We start from the raw sequence: 24,446 nt of genomic DNA on the forward strand, positions 1-24,446 counted from the left end.
TTCACCTGTTTGGTGATGAAAGCAGTGCACACTGAAGTTGCTTCATCTTTAGACACAGATTCTTTCATTAATGCCTTGCGACGCTTCGTCGCAAGAGAGGACAGGTTAAGGAGCTCCGCTCAGACAATGACACTAATTTCACTGGTGCACAGCGTGAGTTGAAACGAGCCATTGACGGATGGAACCTGGAACAGATCAACGACACACTCTCATTGAAAGGAATCAAGTGGACCTTTAATCCTCCTACCGGATCACACCATGGCGGAGCATGGGAGAGGTTGATTAGTTCCATCAGAGGGGTTCTTAATGCCACTTTGAGAGCACAAAGTTTGGATGAGGAGGGACTCCAGACAGTCCTCTGTGAGGCTGAGTCTATTCTCAATAGCAGACCCCTTACCAAGGAATCCACTGACCTAAATGACTTGGAAGCACTGACACCCAACCATCTTCTACTTCTCAAAACCAAGCCCTGTTTACCACCTGGTCTGTTTCACAAGGAGGACAGTTATGCACGTCGCAGATGGAAGCAGGTCCAATATATTTCTGATTTGTTTTGGAAAAGATGGACTAAGGAGTATTTGCCACAACTACAGGAATGCCAGAGGTGGACAAAGGTCAAGAGGAATTTCATTCCTGGGGACATCATGCTAATAGTGGACGATTCTGCTCCTCGGAATTCCTGGGTCATTGGAAGAGTCACTGAGGCGGTGCCAGACAGGAGAGGACTAGTGCGGCAGGTCAAAATTAAGACCCAGACCAGCACTCTCAGTGGACCTGTGACCAAGATCGGCCTTCTTCAGGAGTCGGCACAGTCTTGAAGGCTGTTTTGACTTGTTTGACTTAGACTTGACGTGAGTGGTGACTCACTTAGGACATGTGCTGGTAACCTCTGTCCTAGACATGACTTGACATGACATGGCTCAAGAAGACTGGATCAAGATCTACCATGAACTTTATACATACAATGGACTATGGACACCTTGCAAAAAACACACAAAAAAGGGATAAATGTAAAGGGCCCGATAAATTGTATAGTTTGCTTATGTGTTTTATGTATTTGTAATTATTACTGGGGCAACTGTAATAATTATGGGGCCGGAATGTAGGTGCCAGCTATTGTTATTGTAGTATTTTGTATTAAGTTTCTTTGCATGCCATATTTGGTCACTTACGAGGATGTGAGTCACGTGGTGTTGGTGGTACGTCAGCAGCGGTAGTAGTAAAATCAGCTGTTCTTCACCGGGCGGTTCTTATGAATGAACTGAGAGGGTGAGGGGGGAAGTCTCACTTTTGCTGACCGCTTTTGATCGTTCAACACTAGCAAAAGGAATTGTTTTTAGACTTTGAGAAGTTGTTTCACTGTTTATCAGCAATAAATATGTAAAACGCAACATCTTTGGAGCGAAGATTTGTTGACATGCCAGCGCGTCCGGCAGGTAAAGTTTTTCCCCTACTTAGCCTCTTGGCGACTATATTTTTGCTTTTTGGATAGTCGCTCTACAACCATGACTGACAAAGAATGAAACGAGAAACTGCAGAGGAAAAAAAACTTTAAAAAACAGCCAAAACTGAAAATGCTCAAGCAAATGTAAAGGTTAACATTTAGTTGTTTTGTTGGACATTTAAAGTGTGTACCACAGACATCAAGACATGTTGATCAGACATGGAGAGCTGGACAAAGAAGAGAAACTGTGAGTTTAGGGCTCGTAAGGATCCAAAATGGAAGTCCTGTCTAAGGTGTTGTGGGTTTGTAGGATTCTTTTTGCCCAGTCTATTGAAGGATTGGGATGAGATCATGGAAAACTCTTTTAAGGCCTCAGCTTCTTGGTCCTCAAGAATGCTCTAATCATTTCATGGTGAAATTTTCCAGCCTCTTTCATTTCTCTTCCCTTACGTTTAGATGCAACGGCCTCTACATGGTGTAATGTTCTAAGTCTTTCTAGCAGATAATTTCTAGCTTCCATTGGGTGCCATAAACACTCAACTGTTCAATTCTTCATTACCATAGTGCAAGCAGTATTCCTAACAAACCCACACAAAAGAGGGTTGTGGGTTGGGATGGACCATCAGAGCCATTCAGGAAGTACTCTACCCGAGACCAGGAGCCATTATTGGGCAAAGGTTTCACCCCCAACGTCCAGCACATTACATTGTAGATGTCCACCGCTCGAATTGGAGCCGCCCGAAAATTCCGCTTGAACTCTGGATGAAATGAAGTAAAGATAATTAGATAAACATCTCAAATAAATATCTTGATATTAGAATATACAAATATTTAACTTCTTCACTTCTGGGTCATGTCTAGATAACTTAGGAACCCACTGTATGGTCATAATGGTCATGTTTTGAATACACAGTGGATAACAGGAGAATGGTGTGGTTGCTTTCAGACAGATAGCTATGGTGAACCCTAAGGGTCAAATCACAACAACACTTCAAGAAACAACATTTCACAAATCACAACATTTCAGAAAACATGACATTTCAGAATACATAATATTTAACAAAACATTCCACAAAATGACATTTCATAAAACATAGCAGCATTTCACAAAACAAGGCAATTTCACAACAAAACACAGAGAAAAAAAAAAAAAAAAAAAAAAATTTACAGAACACGTCACAAAACAGGATCATTTTACGCAACACAACATTTAACAAAACAAGACATGTGACAAAACATAGGATCACTTCACAAAACACGACATATCAGAAAACACAGGATCATTTCATAAAACCAAGCATTTTACAAAACTGACACTTCAGTGAAAAACAGCAACATTTCCCAAAACCATAGTGAAATTACATGTTTTGTGAAATGTTATTGTGTTTTGTGAAATATGTTTTCTGAAATGATGCTGTGCTTTAACTTCACGGCCATCGTAGATAGCACTGTAAAGCAGGGTGTTTGCTTGACAGACACAGGTGTATAATATTGCCCTGATTGTTATTTTAAATTATGACTTGTTTATTACCGGGTCCTGTTGCCAAAAAAAAGCCTCTCATGTCAAGAAATTCATTGTCGTAACCATGCCAACCATTTTGCCATGCCGAGGGCTCTCCAGATTCGTTTTTCCAGTATGGGAGTTTTGCCCTGTTCTGGAGACACAAAAACAAACACATATGATGCGTGCGCACACACACACACACACACACACACACACACACACACAACAAAGAACACAGAACTATTTTAACAAAAAGAAAAGTATATATGCAGTAAGGTTTTATCGATTTTTGATGGCTGCAACAATATCAATCCACATATGATTCACAATATCTACAAAATGGATCTTGAGGTGAGATTGTTGTGGTGAAACTGCTGTTTTCAAGGCTAAGAAAGAACCAACAAGCTTAAAGGTGCTACTGCCACCTGTAGATCAGTGGAATAGTGTGAAAACATTGGCAGAAACGTGTATTGTGCCAGCCCTGTGCATGTGCATCCTCATGTGTGAGACAAATATAATGAGGCTCCATTCATAGAAAAACTGCTCCATAGGCCTATCAATGGTCAAAACTCTTCATGAAATCTTTAACCTTTAAGTCAACATGGATGAAAATCCCTGAGGTGCTCAAATTCATGGGAAGAACATCTATAGTTAGTGCCATGACAACTGAACAAATGCAATTTGTTAATAAGGACCAAGTGTCAAAATAAAATAGCTGTAACAAGTGAAGATAAAACAGGCAATGAAATGTCTTGATGAACAGTCATAAAGCCTCGGAATGAGAACAATTTTCCCCCTCAAGGTAAAACTTACACATCTTCGTCTCAGTATGGGACACCCTGAGCTTGTGTCCTCCTGTATTTTTGCATTCACTTATAATGCAGTTGCTCTGAGTACAAAAACATCAGCAGGTGAACAGATGTAGACTTTATCCCTGTAAATGTGTTGATACAAGTGTAGTATTATCTGTTACCTCTGTGATAAACCAGCCAGGCTCAGCGACCAGTGTCAGGGGGGAAACAAACTTCCCTCCTTTTAAATGGAAACGTTCAGGGATCTCCTGTCTGGCATAGACACGCATGTTAGGCACCTGGGACAATGCGGCATACACCTGGCATAACACACACACACACACACACACACACACACACACACACACACACACACACACATATACACAAAGACATGCATTAACAGTGTTAATTAAACTGTTTTAATAACAAACCTTACATATAAAGCAACTTTCTACAAAAAAGTAGCTTTATTAACTAGTGCCTCCTGCTGGTTGGTCAGACAGCTGCAGAAAGAAATGCGTGACCCTTTACATGTCAAACCCTATTCTTCAAGTTCCTCGCTTGCAGTTTTAAAGATGTCACTGGTAATACAGATACACCCCAAATCCCTATTTCATTATTCTTTCTTCATCAACACTTGCATGACCTGGAAACTGGTTGATCCGGTGTCATTAAAGCTACATGGATTCATATTTTAATGTTAATAACAAATGAAATGCATAAGCATTAAGTTGAAAAGCGTTGTGCATAGTCCTTAACACTGCAGGGCCCCTTAGCTCGACTGATAGTGGCAGCTTATTTCAGCTCATAACTCTGGTTGTATGCTCTACAACTTAACAACCATCATATAATTATTGTTTATTTGTTTATAGTCAACATATTTTAAGGTTTTAAACAAAAATCTCCCACATTTATTTTACATAACTCAAAAAACCCCCACTGATTTCTGTTGAGCTGACAACAGTAGACTGTTTATTATTTTCCCACATTTAACTTTCCTCTTCCAGTATGAATACACACCTGCATTTCCAAAAGTGTCTTCTCTTCAACCTATGTTCAAAGTTCTGCAGCAGATAACTTCTTTTGTACTCTGCTGCTCTGCAGATAGGTGCCACGTGTCACAAACTTCCAGTATCAGATCTTATTTAAACAAAATCAGAAATTATTTTTGTTGTTTCTCTGATCCCCTACAGATGTCTCTTTTATAACAGTTGTCTATGGGGAAAATGCTTTTTGGGCCACAGGGAATTTTTTCACTGCAATACCATGAGTGGCCACTTGGAAAACCTGGCAGCAATGCTGAGCTGCATTTCTGGGGGCCTTGTCACCAGTTGCTTCTTTTTACCTGCTAATAAGGACTTTTAGCAGGAGGGTGCAAGACTGAGGGGTCCACACAGGCACACTGACCAACCACTCACTAGAGCAGTAAGAAGAATGTGAGCCTTCACTGGCTTCTCAGCCATGAACAAAGCAAATCCTGGCTCTCTGCTGTGGCGAGGGCTTTTATTCCTGCAGAGGACCACAACCTGTAACAAGCTTTGTGGCAATCAATTTAATATCAGAACAGTGGCACTTAATTAATAAAGTACTGCAGACACATAACCTGTACCTGTTTTTACAGTTTTTTTACTATATACAAGAACCTAATCAATTTCTCCATGAATCATTTCATAATGGTTATATGTAACTTTCTTAATCACAAAGAGCATCACGGCAGAGCAGTAACTACTGATTCTGGCCTCACCTCTTGGTACTTGTTATCTTTGGGCCACAGACTGACCACTGGTCCTCTGTCCATCATCTTGACAATGGCTGACATGTTGACATACTTGTCCAGCTCTATGACCTTCTCCATCCACTGGATCTTTGTCATACCATGGTCTGAAAATAGCACAATGTTCAGCTCGTTCACCATGTTTTTCTCCTGCAAGAGTGTCACAAGCAACCAAAACAGATGAAAATTAAACTTTGTGACAGGAAAAGCAGTAGTAGCTGTAATTGTTGTAACAACAGGAGTGATGTCACTAACTTTGATTTTGCTGTTGAGTGTCTGCATGGCGAGATCCAGCTGTCGCACAGCTGTTCTGACCTGATGAGAGTCTGGACCAAAGTGATGGCCCTCCACATCTATTTTCTCATAATATATTGCTGCCATGCTCGCTTGGCCTGCCCTACACAAACGCACAAATACACACGCACAAACACACACACACACACACACACACACATAGCCACTACCATTATTGTCATTATGTAAGTAGTTACATTATTGCTAAATTATATTGTCACTGATAAAGCATGGACCTACAAAATTCCATAGTTGTAGATTGCAGTTACAAAATAAAAGTGAATCAAAACCATTTCACGTCATCAGCAAAATGGTCCTGATATAATCTTGGCATATATGAAACAGATCAATCTTTTATACAGTGGGTAGTTTAAATACAAAAAATAACAAACAAGAATATTCAATAAAACATGCAAATATTCTCTCTTCATTCAGTCTTAATGATTTTCTCTGCTTAGTCATACTCCATGTTAAGCCCAATATACACTGTGCGATTTTTAACTGTCCCAGACAAAAGATGACCCACATTAAAGAAACGTAGCAATATCTTTGGTCGTGGCTCTAAAATAGTAGTTCTACATCTGCTAGGGGTTTTTTTGGGGAGTTTTTCGTTATCCGCTGCGAGGGTCATAAGGACAGAGGGATGTCGTATGCTGTAAAGCCCTGTGAGGCAAATTGTGATTTGTGATATTGGGCTTTATAAATAAAATTGATTGATTGATTGACATCGCACAGTGAGAGAGGTTCAAGGACGGCTGTTGTCACGGTCTTGCCATCAAAGACACCCTGGGATAAAATTCTGACAGTGTCAGAAATTTGGGTTGACCATCTCACTGTGTGACTGCCCTTATGAGCTACCTCTACTAACCAACCAATAGAAATGGAGCATGAAATGACGCGCTGGCGCTAAACTCAAACAAACAGACAGATAGCCATGGAGGCAAAACACACTAAAAGACATAAGTGAGATTCCAGAAAAGAGGGAAACATTGTGGAGTTGTGGCAGCAGAAACCTTGCCTGTATGATGTGTCCTCCAGCTTGTACCATGATCACTTAAAGGAGGACGAAGCATGGAAGGAAAGGAAATGGAAAGGAAATGCCAGGTGAGCAACCTACCAGCTAGCAAACACACACACAGACACAGCAGTATATACTGTGGTGCCCACAAAACTTTAGATTATTTAGTAATGTGACCCTCTCACACACATCTTTCCCCAGCAGCACAGAACACCTGTACAATCAGCACAGTTTCAAGGTGGACACCCAGGTTTAGTGTCACCATTCAGTATCTGACCAAATGTCTCCCCTTCTGTTCATTCATAGTATGATGTCACAGTGAAGTTGACCTTTGACCCTTTGGATATAAAATGTCATCTCTTCATCATTGCATCCTATTAGACATTTGTGGGAAATATGTCATAATTAGCATATGAATTCTTGAGCTCTGAGGTCACAATGTCCTTGACCTTTGTTCAGGTGGACATTTGAGCCAAATTAGGGGTAATTACCCCAAGGCCTTCTTGAGATATTGCATTCACAAGAATGGTTCATACGCACAGAGGGACAGCCCAAAAAAATAATGCCTCCTGCCATGGCTGTCGCTATCACAGAGGCATAAAAACAACAGGTGTGGAGGTTTGTACTTATGTAACTGTTACTTGGTGTCATCCCTATCCATAAATCTCATTGACACTTTCTACCTAAAGCCTCCTACAGACTGTGAGATTTTAGCAGCCCTTTAAGTTCAGTGCAGCAACACTGTGCAACATGGATCTAATAAACTTGGGTATGACACCAAGTTTGATGACAGCGCCTAGTGGATAGGATAGCAAACATATGATTCAATAGCTTCTCAAACTGAGTGTGCAAGGATGCTGCGCAGGTTATCACGGGTTACTCCAACTGTGAAGCACAACATAGTAGGTCACATTATTAAATACTCTAAAGTTCTATGGGCACTATATACTGCGGTGTGTCTGTGTGTGTGTTTGCTAGCTGCTAGGGGGGTCACCCTGTGTTTCCAGGGTTCTATGATTCCCGGGTTCGATGTTCCCCACTTAACCCTGCAAAAAAGCTTCTATGTTCCCCGCTTACACAAAAAGGGTTCTATGTTTCCCGCTTGGTTGAGCAGGCAACATAGAACCTGGGAAACATAGAACCTTTTTTGTGTAAGCGGGGAACATAGAACCTTTTTTGCAGGGTTAAGTGGGGAACATAGAACCCGGGAAACATAGAACCCTGGAAACATAGATAGGCTCCCTAGGTATATACTTTTCTTTTTGTTAAAGGTTGCTCACCTGGCAGCTGCAACTCCGCCACTATTTCCTTTCATGCTTCTTCCCACTTTATGCAATCATGGTAAAGAGCTGGAGGACACATCATACAGGCAAGGCTTCTGCTGCCTCAACTCCACAAGGTTTTCACAAGGTGCTGGAATCCCACACATTTCTTTTAGCGCATTTTGCCTCCATAGCGAGCTGCTATCTGTCTGTTTGTTTGGGTCTAGCACCAGTGCGTCATTTCATGCTGCATTTCAATGGGTTGGTTGGTAGACGTAGATCATAAGACAAGTTACACAGCTGTCCTTATTCGCAAGACCGTGACAACAGCCGTCCTTGAACCTCTCTCACTGTGTGACATAAGATATCACCATGTTTCTTTCACATTGGTCATCTTTTGACCAGGACAGCCCAAAATCACAAAGTGTATACCAGGCTTGTCACTTTTCAATACTGTAACTGTAATCTCTGCTGTCTAAAGTCCTCTAGAGTACAGTCCTCTCTGTGCTGCTGTTATAGACTTGTCTGAGCTGACTGCGACCCCTTGACTCGCTAATGGACTCACCTCTTATGCCCAGTTTAGCCTTTGAACATCAAATTTTGTTGGAAATGGTGTTCATTAAAAACTAACATCCTTATCTAAACATGAGGTGCAAGCCACAGGACATACTGTTAAGAGAGGCTCTGTTCCAAGGCTGTATTTTTATGAGCGTTGTTACAAATGTTGTTACAAACTCTCAAGTTGCCATCTCTTTTCAGCTCTTAAAGTAAGCCATGGATCACACATCATTATGTTGTTACCTTAGGACATTGAGAGCATCCTCTATCGAGTCTGTGAGGTTTTTCTCTGATGGGTTGTAGACGTATTCCTCACAGAATGTTGGACGGACACCCAGAATTTCCACTTCGCAGCCTGAAGACAAACACACATAAGATTATTGCATTATTTAAGACAGTTTGGGGATAATTAACATTGTATATTAAAGCACACTGGTCTTGAATTTAGTTCTTACCCAACTATGAACTTTATGATTGGGCATTTGTGCTCAAGAGGTTGACTTGGTGGTTCAGTGCTAATAACTCTTCACCTCAGGAACATCTCAGAAACAAACAGTAAACATAAATTGCACCTTATAAACTATACTATACTTTCTGGTATTCTTAATGTAAAATACTTAATACAGCATGGTCCTATAACAACTCACATGCTCTACATTTTTTAGACTCTGGAAAATAGCTAAATGTCAACAATTGTGGTGTAAAAGTCTGCAAATGGGGACTATAACAACCTTTTCTCAAGGTGGGGACATTTTATTAATAAGATGTGGAAAAGCAGGCATCATAGTCCTGGAGGATGTACTGTAAATAGAAGAAATGCACTTCATTCACTTCATACACTCAATTTCCAAAAGATTTCACAGGATAATTTGAAAAAATACTTTGGATGAAGGTCTGCCTGTGAGGCCTAGGAATTCCATGGAGATACAATGCTGAATGTGCATAAGATCTCAGTACCAGTCTGCTGCTTCAGGAGAACCCTGGGCCAGCCAAGCCCAAAAGGTCTCTTTCTTAAGCTTGACAGCCTCCTTCACTGCAGGTGCTCACCAGCAGGTTCTTAAATTACCACAACATACACAACCACAACTCCTTACAATGGGGTCAGGGTTGTCCCTTGTCCCAGATTCTGTTTGTAGGCAGAGCCAAGGGAGGAGAGTGTCCGGTGATGCTCTTTGCAGATGATATGATTCTCTTTGTGACTGCGACCTTTAGCACAGCGGTTTGCAGTCTAGTGTTATGTAGTCAGGGTAACAATTAGCACCTCTAAGTCAGTAGCCATGGGGCTAACCCTGAAAATTATGGATTCCTCCCCTCCCGGTTGGGCATGAGTTGCTGCCCCATGTAGAGGACTTCAGATATCTCAGGATCTTGTTTACAAGTGAGAGTTTAATGCAGCATGAGATCAATGGGTGGACTGGTGCAGCTTCAGCAGTAGTGTATGTGTTGTACCAGATTGTTGTCGTGAAGAGGGAGCTGAAAAAGCAAAGCTTTTCATTTACCATTTTATCTACATTTCAGCCCTCAGCTATGGCCATGGTCATGAGCGTTGGGTAGTGACCAAGGGCCTCATTCATTAATATGCGCGTAGAAATATATTTACTCTGCACAAAAAAGTGCACATGCATAATCACTGTCATATTCATGACACGTGCACTGGCTGACTTTGTTCTTATCATTGTACCTATGTTAGAGAATCCAAACCATTTCTAATTGACAGCAGCATGCCCGCTATCTGCAATCAGCATACTGCCACAGCCCCATTTCTCTATATAAAGGAAATACATTTGCCCAGAGGAGTATCATGGAGAAAGTGGTAAAGTTGTTTTGACACACATATTAAGGCCCTGACACACAAGTGTTGGGCCATCAGTGAGCGTCTGTGACAGTCAGAAACTGCTGATCATCCGTTCATCACTCTCCTCAAACACTCTGTTCAAGCATGTCGGTCTCTGATGACTAAAGGCACAGCCTGTAATATCTTCCAGCAAGGTTAGATATGACATCTTAACACCTGCTTGGAGGTAAATCAGAATCTGTTATATACCCTGGATGCCTATTAATAGGCTACCAATTAATTAGTTGGCTATTAACATATACGCAATTTCTATAAGATAAAAAAACTGGGACACTCTGTTTTTATAGTTGGATTTTTGAAAAAATAATTGATGAGGATGAAAGGGTGTCAATTTCATAGTTACTGAATACATTTGACCAATGCAGTAGTGAATTAATGGTTTTAAATGTTGTCTATAAAAGCCTTTTCAAACAATTATGGTTTTAATATGCTATGCATTTAGTTAAATGGTGTGTGTTTAAATTTTCACCCAGGCCTTCATCATATGTGCGTACATACGCATGATCTGAGGTACTTCTAACAAATTCAGGTATGAAAATAATGATGAATCCTAGATTTCTACTAAAACATTGGTATGCACAGTTTAAGCACAGATCTGTGCATATACACTATCTGTAAATGAGGCCCCAAAGGAATAACACTGTGAATACAAGAGGCCATTTAACTGATAAGAGACCCCAGGGTAGGCCCAGAACAACCAGCCAATGGCCCCTTCCCTACTTCCTACCCCCTACTTCCCGTCCTTCCTTGATTTCAGCTACACACCTGTAAAGTTTCATGAATGCATCTTGCATGATTGCGATGCAATCGCGTTGACAGAATCTGTCCACTGACAGACAGACAGACAATAAATCTAATAAAATCTTTATATATTTTTCCCAAGACCAAATCTCAGAAACATAGACGGCCTGTCAGCTGAGCAGTATTTGACTTCTTAATATAAAATGAAACCTCAGAACATTATGTCACCAGAGCATATGATTTCATCTGACTTGTTTTCAAGTAACCTATACAGTTTGTTCCTCTATGTACTGCACTACACTGTTTATAGATGGATGACAAAGTCTCTCTTATCTTATCACTTCTGATGACCATGAATGTCTGCACACATTTCAACTTATCTGTACAAGATATGTATACAATAACTGATATCATAGTACAACAAGTTCAGATCGAGTTTGCACGTCATGTGATTAGTCTGCTGAGTTTATATCTCTTTGTATTTAGCTTCTATTTCTAAGCAAAGCAGAGCTAAAGGCACAGATATTACAGCTGTGCCTTCATCAGTATGTAAACAGTACCTCACATCAGGTTGGACTCTTTTTCTCATCCTACCAACATATTTAACACAAAAGGACTACTGACTGGGCTCAGGAGTATACTACTCTAAGAAACAACCATCATAGCAAAGAATTAACTTATTTCACCTAATCTGCATATTGTGTAAAACAAAAAGATAGGGGTTTTTTTAATACAAATTGCAGCTTTTATCCCAAGTACAATTTACATGAATACTTAGGATAAGGATATTTACCATCCTTTGATTCAGGTATCATTTAGTTTTCAGTGATTTCAAGTAAACATGATGTGTGTTATCAATATAAAATATAAATATAAAATAACTGAAATAAACAACAATCATACCAAATTTGTTGTCTTTCAAGACAACAGTGGATAGATACCTTGTTCTTGTTCTCTGACTCCCTGACTCCCAAAAATAAATAAATGTAATTCAAATTTATTTATTTTTTTCAGTTTGTACATAATGTACACTGAAGGCAACACTTCTGGTTTTGTTCCCATTTTTTTCACAGGCTTATGTTAAGGATCCATACACCATCCATCCACCTGACAAGTGTGGTATATTAAGATGCTGATTAAACAGCATCATTACACACAGGTGTGCCTTGGGATGGTCACAATAAAAAGTCACGTTAAAATGTGTAGTTTGATTGCAACACAATGCTACAGATGTCACACGCTTTGAAGGAGTGTGCCATTATCATGCTGACTGCAGGGATGTTCGCCAGAGCTGTTGCCTGTGAACTAAATGTTCATTTCAATACATGTTCCTTTTAAATACCATAAGATGTCTCCAGTGTTGTTTCCCTGAACTTGGCAGTACATCTAACTGGCCACACAACCGCAGACCACATAGCCACACCAGCTCAGGACTTCCACATCCAGTGTCCTCACCTATAAGATCGTCCGAGACCAGCCATCCGGGCAGCTAACGGTTGGTTTGCACAACCGAAGAATTTCTACACAAACCGTTAGAAACTGTCTCAAGGAAGCTCATCTCCATGCTCATCGTCCTCACCAGGGTCTTGACCTGACAGCAGTTTTTCCTTGTAACTGACTTGTGTGATTGTGACGATGATTGGATGTGCTGCCAAATTCAGGGAAACGATATTGGAGATGTCTTATAGTGAAATGAATATTCAGTTCACAGGCAGCAGCTCTGGTGGCCATTCTTGTAGTCAGCATGCCAGTGGGGCGCTCCCTCAAAATCTGATACATCTTTAGCATTGTGGTGTGTGATCAAATGGACTGCACTTGTGTAGTGCTGTTCAAGTCGTCTGACCACTCAAAGCTTTAACACTACATGTCGCACACACATTCACGTACTGGTGGCCGAGGCTACCATACCTGGTGCCACCTGTTACTCAGTAACCTTTCACATGCACTCACACACCGATGGAACAGCGGAGATCTAACAGTCTTAGATCTCTAACATAAACCTGTGAAAAATGGGAGAAAAGTGTTTAAATTTTTGTTCAGTATAAAATAAATGGTGTTTACAAAGAACTGCAGTTATAGCTCATGATTTGGCTCAAGATGTGCTCTAGGCTTACTGACATGTGACAGGAGGAGCAATCATTTGCTGGGTTTACACCTTATATGATTAGATTTTCCAGCTGAGCATTGAATGTCCACAACAGCAGATGGAGTTTTCCTTAATTTGATCAACTGAATTTGATAGTCATAAAACACCTTCACTATGAAATGGTGTAATGTATTTCTGACTTTGAACATTATACAACCTTAGGGAAGAGTTGTATTTAGGGTTGTTAAAGAGCTCAATAGGAAATCTGTGTCTGCTGCATCTGTGTCTGTCTCCTCCAGAATGACCTGAATGACCCGAACTAACTGATTAGTGTCCCTGCCTCCCCTGACACTGTGTGATACTTTAAATTAGGACCCATGGCAAACATGAACTCAGAAGAATGGGGTGCTTTTGACTAAGGTCCCTCAGGAATCCATCACATTGGTACCTTCAAAAAGCATTAATTAAAAAAACCAAACATTATTTGAAGTCATTAAAAACAAATGGGATGACAAAGTCCTAATAAATTGGAATGATAGAACAGAGCACCTAACTGGGGCGTCGGTAGCGTAGTGGATAGTGCTGGCGCCCCATGTATAGAGGCGATGCCTCGCTGCAGCGGTCGCAGGTTTGACTCCGGCTTGCAACCCTTTGCTGCATGTCAACCCCCACTCTCTCTCTCTCACCCCATTTCACTCTGTCCTGTTCATTAAAGGCAAAAAGCCCCAAAAAGTAATCTTTAAAGCAGCTGTGCGGAACTTTTTACCATTAATAAAACTGTCCCTAGTTCGTATCACCCCCCCTTGAAGATCTGCATATTTATTTGAACCCAACAGTGACTATTTAGCGTAGCCTCGCGCGGGTCGGACGGACAGCGGAAGTCAGCAAACCAGTATATGGCACCCGAGGCGGAAGTAAGTCTGCATGCCCGCAGTGGCCCGCAGTCATTAAACCACAGAAGAAGAAGGAGCTGGTTTACAGAGAGTGTTCTCCAAGTAAGCGGTACGCAACGGGCAGAACACATAACAGTTTTACCAGAGATGTATCTATAAGAACCTGGTTGTACTTTTGATGTCATGGCAGATAACGAAGGAGCACCATCTAAAAGAAAAAGAACAGAAGAAGGCTATACGGGACAGTGATAGGGCTCGTGTAAACCTCGGTCGGGCATTCACCAAGTGGAGAGAGCTGAGAGAATTGAAAGGTTTTAAAACTGATCCCGAGTTGGCCCTTTTCCTAATCGACAGGTATGTAATTTTTGTTTTTATTTAGAGAATATACCGCAACTTGTTAGACGTTGTTTCACTTCAATACATGACAACATGGAAGTTATAAGCAAGCTAAATGTAGCTGATGTGAACCGCTTTTGTCTAATACAACAAACGCCACAAAATTCTGTGACTGTGACCATGAACACGAATATACAGCAGGCAGTTGTCCTCAGTTTATAAGAAATTCAGAGCTACACCAGAACATTTATGAACAGGTCTTACTTTACTGCTAACTTGTGTAACGTTTGCATGTTTCCACTAATTACTTGGACTGACCTGAAGTTAGTAGCGTTAGCTTTGCAAGCGAAGGCTGCAGGTAACAGCTTTGCTGTGTTAGAATTAGATCAGAACAGAAACATGACAGGAGAATTTACTGAGTCATTTTGCTGTTTCCACTAATTACTTGGACTGACCTGACATTAGTTAATCCTCTCGCCCTCCAAAATAAACGCATGCGGTAATTGCCAGTTGCAGTCGAGATTTTACGACACTAGGCTGTGGGTGTCATACCGCTTCGACCAAAGGGGCGCTATAATCAACGAAAACGAAAAGTTCCGCACAGCTGCTTTAAAAAAAAAAAAAAAAAGAATAGAGCACCTAAGAGATATGATAAAAAGTATACCTCTTGGTTTGGCGGGGTCTCCAGTCGGTAGCATGACAGTTTTTGAAACTCTACACAGCAGATTACGGTTCTACTACTGATTGCACTATAGCTCAGCAGTTACAGCGATGGGGCTACCCCATGTACTACGTATGACAACACTGGATTTATTGGCATTGTGGGAATGAACTCTTAAGCTGCTAATATTTACCCATATTTGGCAGGTATGAATGACCTGAGTGCATTCTGCTTTTTTAGTGGTGATAACGTCAGATCACAATTTTGAGAGCTGACTTGTATTGAGAACATTACCTTCCATTCAACTACAAACCACTATTAATCTTTCTTCTTAACTTAACTGTTGTCTTTCAGTTAAAAGGCAGAGAAGATAAAAATTACATGATCAATCTTTAAGGCTGACACAGCCCACTACACTGCAGCAGCAGCTTCAGTGTACCAACTGTGTCTGCACACGGTTCAGGCACAATACTGAGCGTAAGAACCCCTTTCATAAGCACTCTAGCTACACATGTTAAAGAGGAGAACATTGACTTAAAGCATAAAAATACACTTTGGGTTGCATTCAATCCCTAACAGTGTGAGAACAACACAAGCTGTCACGCCACCTGTATTGATTCATTTAGAAATGTATCTGTTGAGTGTTCAAGTTAACATAGTGTGTGCTCACCTGGCCAGTAGTACATAAAGACATTCTTTCCATGTCTCTGCAGGGTGACCCATAGCGGTTCTGATCCATCCCACCACAGAGGCAGTCGACTGTCGGGGTTGGTCCCAATCAGGAATTCCTTCTTTGAGGCTTCATCCCACATGTAGTTTCCAGTCATGTGATGAATGTCACAGTGACGGCCTGACGCAACAAAAAATGACATAGTCTGAGTGCCTACAGCTGTTATTGGGTGTGAATGCTATCCATGTTACACATAGGAGTAATACCTACAGTATGGTCTTCTAAATATTTATTATTATTACCACATCACATTTGTTGGCACTTAACTAGTTCCACATTTTTGCACAGGTACAGGCTAAAGTTGCCTGAGCAGCAGCCCATTTACCCTCATTGGCTGAGCTGCCCCTCTGGAGGAAAAATAATAATTGTTAATTATTGCTGCTATTGTGGCATAAATTAGAGTAGCCCAAAATACCCTAAGTTAGACCAAATTGTGGGAAAATAAAAATAAAGAAATGTTACAGAACTTGACATTGACCCTTTGAACTCTGCAATAAAAATGGTCCGCCAGGGACTACGTTAGTATTTTTGCTTATTGTGAGTAAGTAGTAGTATTTTTAAATTCTTTTTATCTCTAAAATCTTTACAAACTGAGCTAAAAAGGTATGTAAGTCAGTAAACCATAATAATCAATAAAAGTACTGAAGTTGTATCATTAAAAAAAAAAACTTTTTTTTATCAGATTATATTTCATATTTCTTAACACTCCGTAAGTTATTTGAACTATGTACATTATTTAGTTTTTGAGATATGTTCATTTTTATGAGCAGAGTGCAAAGGCGTTGTGATGGGTTCATCATTCATTAATCTCGGGCCACCAAGAGTTTTTCCATCACACGTAACGCATTGCAATGACGTCATTGCAGACATACAACGTGATGACACATAAGACACAATCCTTAGCTTTCTGCTGCAAAAAGAATTAATGTTCTAGCAATTATGATTTTTATTTTACATGGATATATAAAGGATTATGCAAATAACAATCTCCCACTGCATTGGCCTTTTGCTAAGTCCCATCCCTTTGTAATGGTCCGACAAGCTGTCGGAGTAAGCAGAACAGTACAGCCCACGCTGTAACTAACTGCACTTCCTGAAGAAATTTTATCATATTTTTGGAAAACTTAAATAGTGATTCCAGAATGAAGCAGACAGAGGGGTCTACAAAATGTGCTTGAAGGATATATCCAGGATGTCAAACTGACTCAGCAGCAAAAAAAAAGGTTTAAAAGACAAACGTACTTAGAAGCTAAAGCCAAACTATAGGCTACAGATCACAGAGTAAAAGTGAACCACCACATCACTGCTGATCGCAACAGAAGACAATGAAAATAAAGGGAAACATTGCCGATATTGAAACCGCTGTGTGGTATCGCAGTGTGTGCAGATAAACGGTGTTTGGCTTCGCCCCCGTGCTGCTGCCATCATCCGGACCTCCACCGCCAGACAGGCAGGAATCTCCGGAGGAAGTCAAGCAACGTTCATCTGCACACAATGCGATGACACCAGTTTCAATGGTTTCTGTAGCAGGGTAGGTCTTTTTTATCCGTGTTACAATCATTAAAAAGCAAAAGCAGCTTGTGTACACATTCAGTAGGCTACATCTTCAGTAGCTAGCTAGCTAACTAACCTTAGACTTTTCAGGCTTTGATTTTGGTTTTGGAACAGGGAAGAAACATATATCTTTTTCCAGTGAAAACGACTGCATTAGAGTCAATGGAGTGAATGGTCAATGGTCTGAGCCGGCTCCATACTATGCTATGATTGGCCAGTCTGCGTCCAGGGGCAGGACTTAGCAAAGGGTCAGTCCCTGGGGGGAATTTCTGCTGGCTATGGCAAAATACTACGTTTGCACCGCATGTAAGTTAAAATACGGTAATGACAGTATGACAAGGAAGACACAAGTCTCAGCTTTCTGCTGCAAAAAGAACAAAACCTCCAGCTATTACAGGTTTTATTTTGGATTGATGTGTATATATACAGTGGAATGGAAACAGCGATCCATTACACTTGCACGGCACATACGGTAGGGTAACAAAAGGTCATTAGGTAATCAAATCAAATCAAATCAAATCAAACTTTATTTGTATAGCACTTTTCATGCATTAAAAATGTTGTGACAGGGAGGGGAAGACAGAAGCTTTAGCTTTCTGCTGCTAAAAGAATAAATGTTCTAGCAGTTATGATTTGTATTTTAGATCTATTTAAAGGATGCCCTATGATCCCTGTCATGTGATGCTATAGCATTGTTGTTGACCAGCCTTTGAGGGCTCTGGTGGGGTGGAGTGCGTGTGCACTCTTAATTTCAAGAATAAGAAGAATAAGATGAATAAGAGCACATTCTTTTTTTTAAAATATGCTTCTTGCAGTCTCCTAAGATTAATTCAGTTTTATTCTATTCAAAGGGTTTTCTCACAGCAGGTTTGATAAGGACAAACACCATTAACTTATGATTATCACAATATTAACTTTATTTACATAAAGGAACAGGACAGACTACTCCTCCCAAAACTTTAACAAATGGAATGCCATTATACAATACTGTTATTGTCCAAAATGTGAAAAATACCGTGATAATAATTTCAGGTCATATTGCCTACCTCTAGTAGGAACTGATGGGCTTGAAGCTGCCACAGTGCCACATACAGGGAAAGGGCAGTCAGAGAGTAATGAGAGACGGACTAACACATTGTTGGTTGAGATAAGGGGAGGTGTGTGTGTGTGTGTGTGTGTGTGTGTGTGTGTGTGTGTGTGTGTGTGTGTCTCCAGCCAGTGGTTCTTTCAATGGGAGAATGTGTTCTATCAAAACACACAAATCAGCACATCATCAGGGGGCAGGCTCCAAAACTCACATCCCGTTGGCCAGGGCGGACTGTTGTTTATATAGGGCTTAGGAACATGGGGGACTGCAACACACACACACACACACACATGCACGCATGCTATGTTTTGCCCAAAGAGTTGTGTGTCACATTTCTGTTTTGTCCTTTTCATCAAGTCATATCTTCTGATAAACATGAGGCCAATCCCATTTCTGTCTTAATCAATTTTTTAATTTCACAAAATACCCACATGCTTCTCTCCATTCACCAATAACCTATTTGGATAATACATCTCAGGAGAATTACTCCAATAATATAAATATAAAATAAACAATAATTTGTGTTATTCAGAAAACTCAGGTTGGGTTGGTGAGAGTACAGTGTGGGGTGGGCTTTGATGTAGTCACATACAGTACGTATTTATTGCAACCCTAACCTACACAAAAATATGAAAATGTTTAGCACATTTTGTGTCATGTTTTAAAAGAAAGAATATATTGAAATTGTTAGATATTAGCCCCTTTTCCACCAACATTTCCAGGAACTTTTATTACCAGGAATTTGTTTACCTGGGTAAAAGAATTCCTGGTAACCTGTGTGGTTTGCGTTTCCACCTCACCTCAAGTTCTGGAAAATTTATTTAAATTAGCGTGAGTGTGTCCTGTATTTGGCTCCACCAGCTTGGCTGGTTACATGCTGGTAGAGATTTGGGGCTGTTTGTCTCAGCCAGCAGCTAAGTTTAAAAGTATTTAAAATACGTGTCAAACTAAGTTAGTCTACATACAGACAGCTGTCATTTGAGCTAATTAGTAACAATTCACTATCAGCTGAACTAGCGTGCTGTCCTTGTGTAAGATATAACGTTAGTGACGTTTAATGTCACTTAAAGTAACGAGTGTAATTGCCATCAACTCGAGTCATTTTCAAGTTATCTTCACTTCGTTTCCACCGCTGTCGCTCGACTGTTGAACACTTACCGTGTCGCATTGGTGTGTGTGTGTGTAGATACTGTGAGCGCTTATCAATAGGCTACTACGGTCTTTGATAATTTAGCTCCGGGACTAATTTAGTACTGGTTTTCGGTACCCATCCTTAATCAAAACACAAACGAAGTGAAGCTTGTAGAAATTAATAAAGCTTGCGGCGGCTGCCCGTACCAGGAAGTGTGGAACGCTGCAAGTGTGTGCTCCACCGATCAGTGTTCTTCGGCAAACAGCTGAACCTCCCTACTAGGTACTTTTTCCAGGGTAAATTTGGGGTTGAGGGAAAGTTTTTTACCCAGGTAATTTCGGTGGAAACGCGCGGAGGTTTATCAAAATTCCGGGTACTTGATAAAAGTTCCTGCGGTGGAAAAGGGGCTTATGTTTTTGTTACGTTTTTAATTATCTTTCATAAAAAATGAGACAGCACAAATAAAATTATATCATATGAAAACATAACATTGCTAAAATATGAATTAATGTATTTTACTCAGGTATTAAGTTACTTTAGTAAAATGTTCTAAGTGCAGAGCAAGTACATAGAGACTTCTGCTGGCCAAACTGTCTTACTGTCAGTTCAACCTTGTGCTAACTTGAATGGGGAAAAATAATTCAATCGTGTGGCTCTTCTCGACCTTCCAAATGTTATCAGACCAAATTCAGCAAATTTTTGTTGTCTACTTATCAACTCCCTGATCTTAACAAAATATATAGTAACTTAAACCACCACTCATTTTAGAAGGACCACCACTAGAAAATGTGGTCTTTGTTTAAATTATCATACCATTAATGGACCATGAATCATAGTTGTTTGTTTCTGGCTGCCAATGCTAGCTAAGTTAGGTGAAAAGTTGTCTATTTCCATCTTAAAATGCAGATTGAAAATATTGCCATCTCTTGATACTTTGCCGAGGGTTAATGTTAGAATCAATAGTCCGGAGGGACAAGTCCACCTGTCCAGAGGACAAGCGATGAAACCCCGGGGCAAAAAACAAACAAAGTCCATGGCTCTACATCCAGGGGTGTGTGGACACTGGAGAAAAGTCAATGGAACTCGCCGATGTCCCACCCTCCCACTAATTCTTTTAACGGAGGAGAAGAGCACAGCCTGGGTCAGTGGGGTTTGCTGGAGGCTGCTTAGGGGCTTAGAGCGAGGCAACTTGTCATATTTTTCAACAGAAGTTTTGAGCCCCTGTCCTCTCTCCGGACAGGTGGACATGTACTTCTGGACCATCCATTTTAGTAGTAATCCAAGTCAAGTATCAACAGACAGCAACATTTGTAAATCAAATTTTAAGGTGGAAATAGTCAACTTTTCAGCTAGCTAATGCAGGCAGCCATAAATAAGTATCTGTGATCCATTGACTATTGTTAGTTGTTATACTCTGTAATGATTCATGATAAAGGAGAAAGTAGACAACATTAAGCTAGTAAGCTAGTGCACTAGCCAGTGGAAAATTGTAAAACCAACACATTAAACAAGCAATTGCCAATGCAAGGCTAACACTATTTTTACAACAACAATCTTAAATATATATTAAGCTACCTTTGTTTATACAATATAAAGCTGAGGGTCTGATACTTGCGCATGCACACGTCTAAAACAGTTGCAATGAAACTCATGCATGCACGTGTCTAAAGAGGTGGCTCTGAAACTCTCATATGCACAGGTGTGAAACGGTGGCCTTGAGGTATTCTTGAGATATCAGGTTCACAAGAATGAGACAGACAAGGTCACAGTGACCTTGACCTTTGATCACCAAAATCTAATCAGTTCATCATTGAGTTCAAGGTAGCGTTTGTGCCAAATTTGAGGAAACTCCCTCAAGGTATTCTTGAGATACTGCATTCACAAGAATTAGATGGATGCAAGGTCATGGCGATTGTGACCTTAGACCCATGACCACCAAAATGTAATCAGTTCATCCTTAAGTCCAAGTGAACATTCATGCAAAATTTTGAAATAATTCCCTAAAGGTATTCTTGAGATATCACATTCACAAAAATGGGACAGAGAGGACATACGGATGTATGGACATACGGACGTACGGACAACCCAGAAACATAATACCAAGGCTGCCACTGGTGCAGAGGCATAAAAAGTGGCCTCTCAAGCAGAGGCGAGCACACAGACTTACCAATTAAAAACAACAGACTTAAGTTAGTTAATAATACCCAACTGGCCTTGCATTTTACAGTCTGCACTGAGCTGAAGTTTGTTTAAGGTTGGGTATTCCCCAGCTGGACTATTATTAATACAACAGGTCTGTTTACATTAGTGACTGATAAGAGACGGCTGTGCCTCTGGGGTAGGGGTTCAAAGCTGATGCACATGTGATGACTCTTGTGGCACAATGCGCTTAAGCTCTGGACACATGATGTTAAGAATACACCTCTAAAAAGAAGATGTGATTTGTTGGCACAGATTACAAAATGGTGGAAGAGAGAGAAAATAGTGAGGGGCGAAGAGAGGAGACAGGCCAGAGAAAATGATAGATAGCGCTCAAAGTTTGGGATCATTTCAAGCTGAAATAAAACAAAAAAACTGTACAGTGCATGTACTGTAAAACCAAACTAGCTTACCACAATAGCATGACGCCAGTACTTAAGCATCTCAACAGAAAGCATCCAGTCCACAAGTGGATAAAGTAACATTAACATTAACATTAACATTAGCATTTAGCGTAAATCAATATGATTGCTAGTTGAGATAAAGGCTCTTATGGAATGTACTTTAATTAGCTAATTATGCCAATTTTCAGCCAGCTCTGTGCTTTTGGAACATGGAATGTCACATTAAATGTGAATGACCAACACTCCTGGTCGCCGCTAACCTGCCAACAAAAGTCCGTTGGACGACTTGAACCCCGAGGACCTCCGCTGGCTGATGAGCGGGAGCTCCAGGCAGCACTAAAGGTGCTGACACACCAAACCGACATCAAAGAACTAGCGGCGACGAAAGCCAACTAAGTCGCCTCACGTCACCCTGTGTCAGTTGGATTTGAACACACTACAAAGACTACATCCGATGGCCAAGTAGCACGTACGTTCTGCACCTGCGTGAGAGGAAATAACGCATAAAGGGAAACCGGAAGTCCAAGGAATGCATGAGATAAACAAAGTAGTGGAGTGAGAGAGTGGTATATACTGTCAGCCGAGGGGTTTCCTATCTGTGCAGTCGAGCACCACAGCACCTCCACGAACTATTACATCCAGATGGTCCCGGTGTTTTCTCCGCAGGCTTGTCAGACTGCCCAACAAGCACGCTGCTTCTTCCCACTTTAACCTGAATAACAATCCAGGGCTCTGTGCTCTGGTTGGATCCAAACGGAGGGCTGGGGCTAGCTGAGAGGCTAGCGGAGGCTAACTGGCTGTGCTTCCCTCTAGTCATGCTGCGGCTAACACTCCCAGCTAGTTCCGGTTTGTTATTCAGGTTAAAGTAGGGAAGAAGCATCGGGTCTGTCGGGCAGCTGAGTGAAGTGGAGACTGAGGAGGAAGCACCGGTTAGCCCCAGTTTCACTACAGACAGATTCACCTGCTACAGGGGCGAGGAAATAAAACCTGAACAGCCAATCAGAGCAATCTCTCTCACAGACAAGCTCCGCCGCCGATTCAACATGCTCAATCGGCCAAAAAGCCACCGACACCAAAGTGCCGATGGTGCGGGACACACCGCAAAAACTAGGGCGACAGACGCTCACCGACCGCCCGACTTTGACCGACGGCCAACCGTTGGCTTGGTGTGTCAGGGCCTTTAGGGAAGCCAAACACTGTTTATCTGCACAAACTGCTTACACTGCAGTGACACAGAGCTGATTAAGTTTTCCCTTTAACAACCTAAATCAACATGGTGGCTGGTTAGGCTTTCAGTAACTGTCTGCAGCATTTTATTGCCTGTGTTTGTTGAAAAAAACGGCATCTTGGCCAGTCAAGATGCAGCGAGGGCTGGTGTTCGTTTTTTTTTTTTTTTTTTTAATTGGGCCGGTGTTCAGTGAGAGTGGACGGAGAACGCCGAAGTCCCTGCGGCACCCGAGGTCGAGACAACGGCTCCATGGAGCTCAGCAGCTGCGTCTGACTCCAACAGTGGCGATTGCTCTAAGACTGCAAGGAAAGCTCAGCTTCCCCTAAAATGTCAAAAAATAAGTGGTCAAATATGTACTGTTGTGTTTACATTTCATTGACTAAATATGTGCTAGAACGCGTTCAACTTTTGTTCAGAATCAGCTACTTATCACAGGTCACTGACGCGACTTTCTTCTCATTCATTCCCGTAGCGTCACAGTGCATTAAACAGTGGAAGCTCAGCGTCCAAAGACTTCAGTGGGGAAGCATAGAGTGGGTTGTTCCACTGCAGCGAAACTAGACAGTCATTGGATAAATGCTCGGTTTTGTCCCGCCCATCGGACGCTCAGCGTCTCTGGGGGTCTATGGGGCAGTGGGCTGGCCTCGGGCTAGCGAGCAAGCTAGCAAGCTGCACATAGAATTTACGTATAAATAAATGGACACAGTTTATGATGTAGGCCGAAAATGAGCTTCCCCTCCTTGAAAGACCAGCAGCCGGCACTGATCTCCAACCACCACCATTCAAGTTAATTAATTATCAAGTCAATGAATTGTGTGCCATTGTAACATATAACATAACATTATATAATTTAAATAATAGTATGATGCCATGCCACATATCTGGGAAACTT

General features: G+C 41.1%; 1 protein-coding gene across 1 annotated transcript in view; it reads right to left on the minus strand.

Moving 5' to 3' along the window:
* Positions 1-1,535: 1,535 nt before the first annotated feature.
* Positions 1,536-24,446, minus strand: part of enpp6 (ectonucleotide pyrophosphatase/phosphodiesterase 6) — a 37,669-nt gene continuing 14,758 nt past the window's right edge. The window contains exons 2-8 of the mRNA XM_050042174.1: positions 15,891-16,070; positions 8,892-9,003; positions 5,772-5,913; positions 5,487-5,666; positions 3,922-4,059; positions 2,976-3,099; positions 1,536-2,202 (exon numbers count right to left, since the gene is read on the minus strand). Coding sequence (XP_049898131.1) covers positions 2,000-2,202; positions 2,976-3,099; positions 3,922-4,059; positions 5,487-5,666; positions 5,772-5,913; positions 8,892-9,003; positions 15,891-16,070 — 1,079 coding nt within the window. The 3' untranslated portion in view covers positions 1,536-1,999. The remainder of the gene's footprint in view (positions 2,203-2,975; positions 3,100-3,921; positions 4,060-5,486; positions 5,667-5,771; positions 5,914-8,891; positions 9,004-15,890; positions 16,071-24,446) is intronic.

This window comes from Epinephelus moara, chromosome 4, assembly GCF_006386435.1.
Source record: "Epinephelus moara isolate mb chromosome 4, YSFRI_EMoa_1.0, whole genome shotgun sequence".
NCBI lineage: Eukaryota > Metazoa > Chordata > Actinopteri > Perciformes > Serranidae > Epinephelus > Epinephelus moara.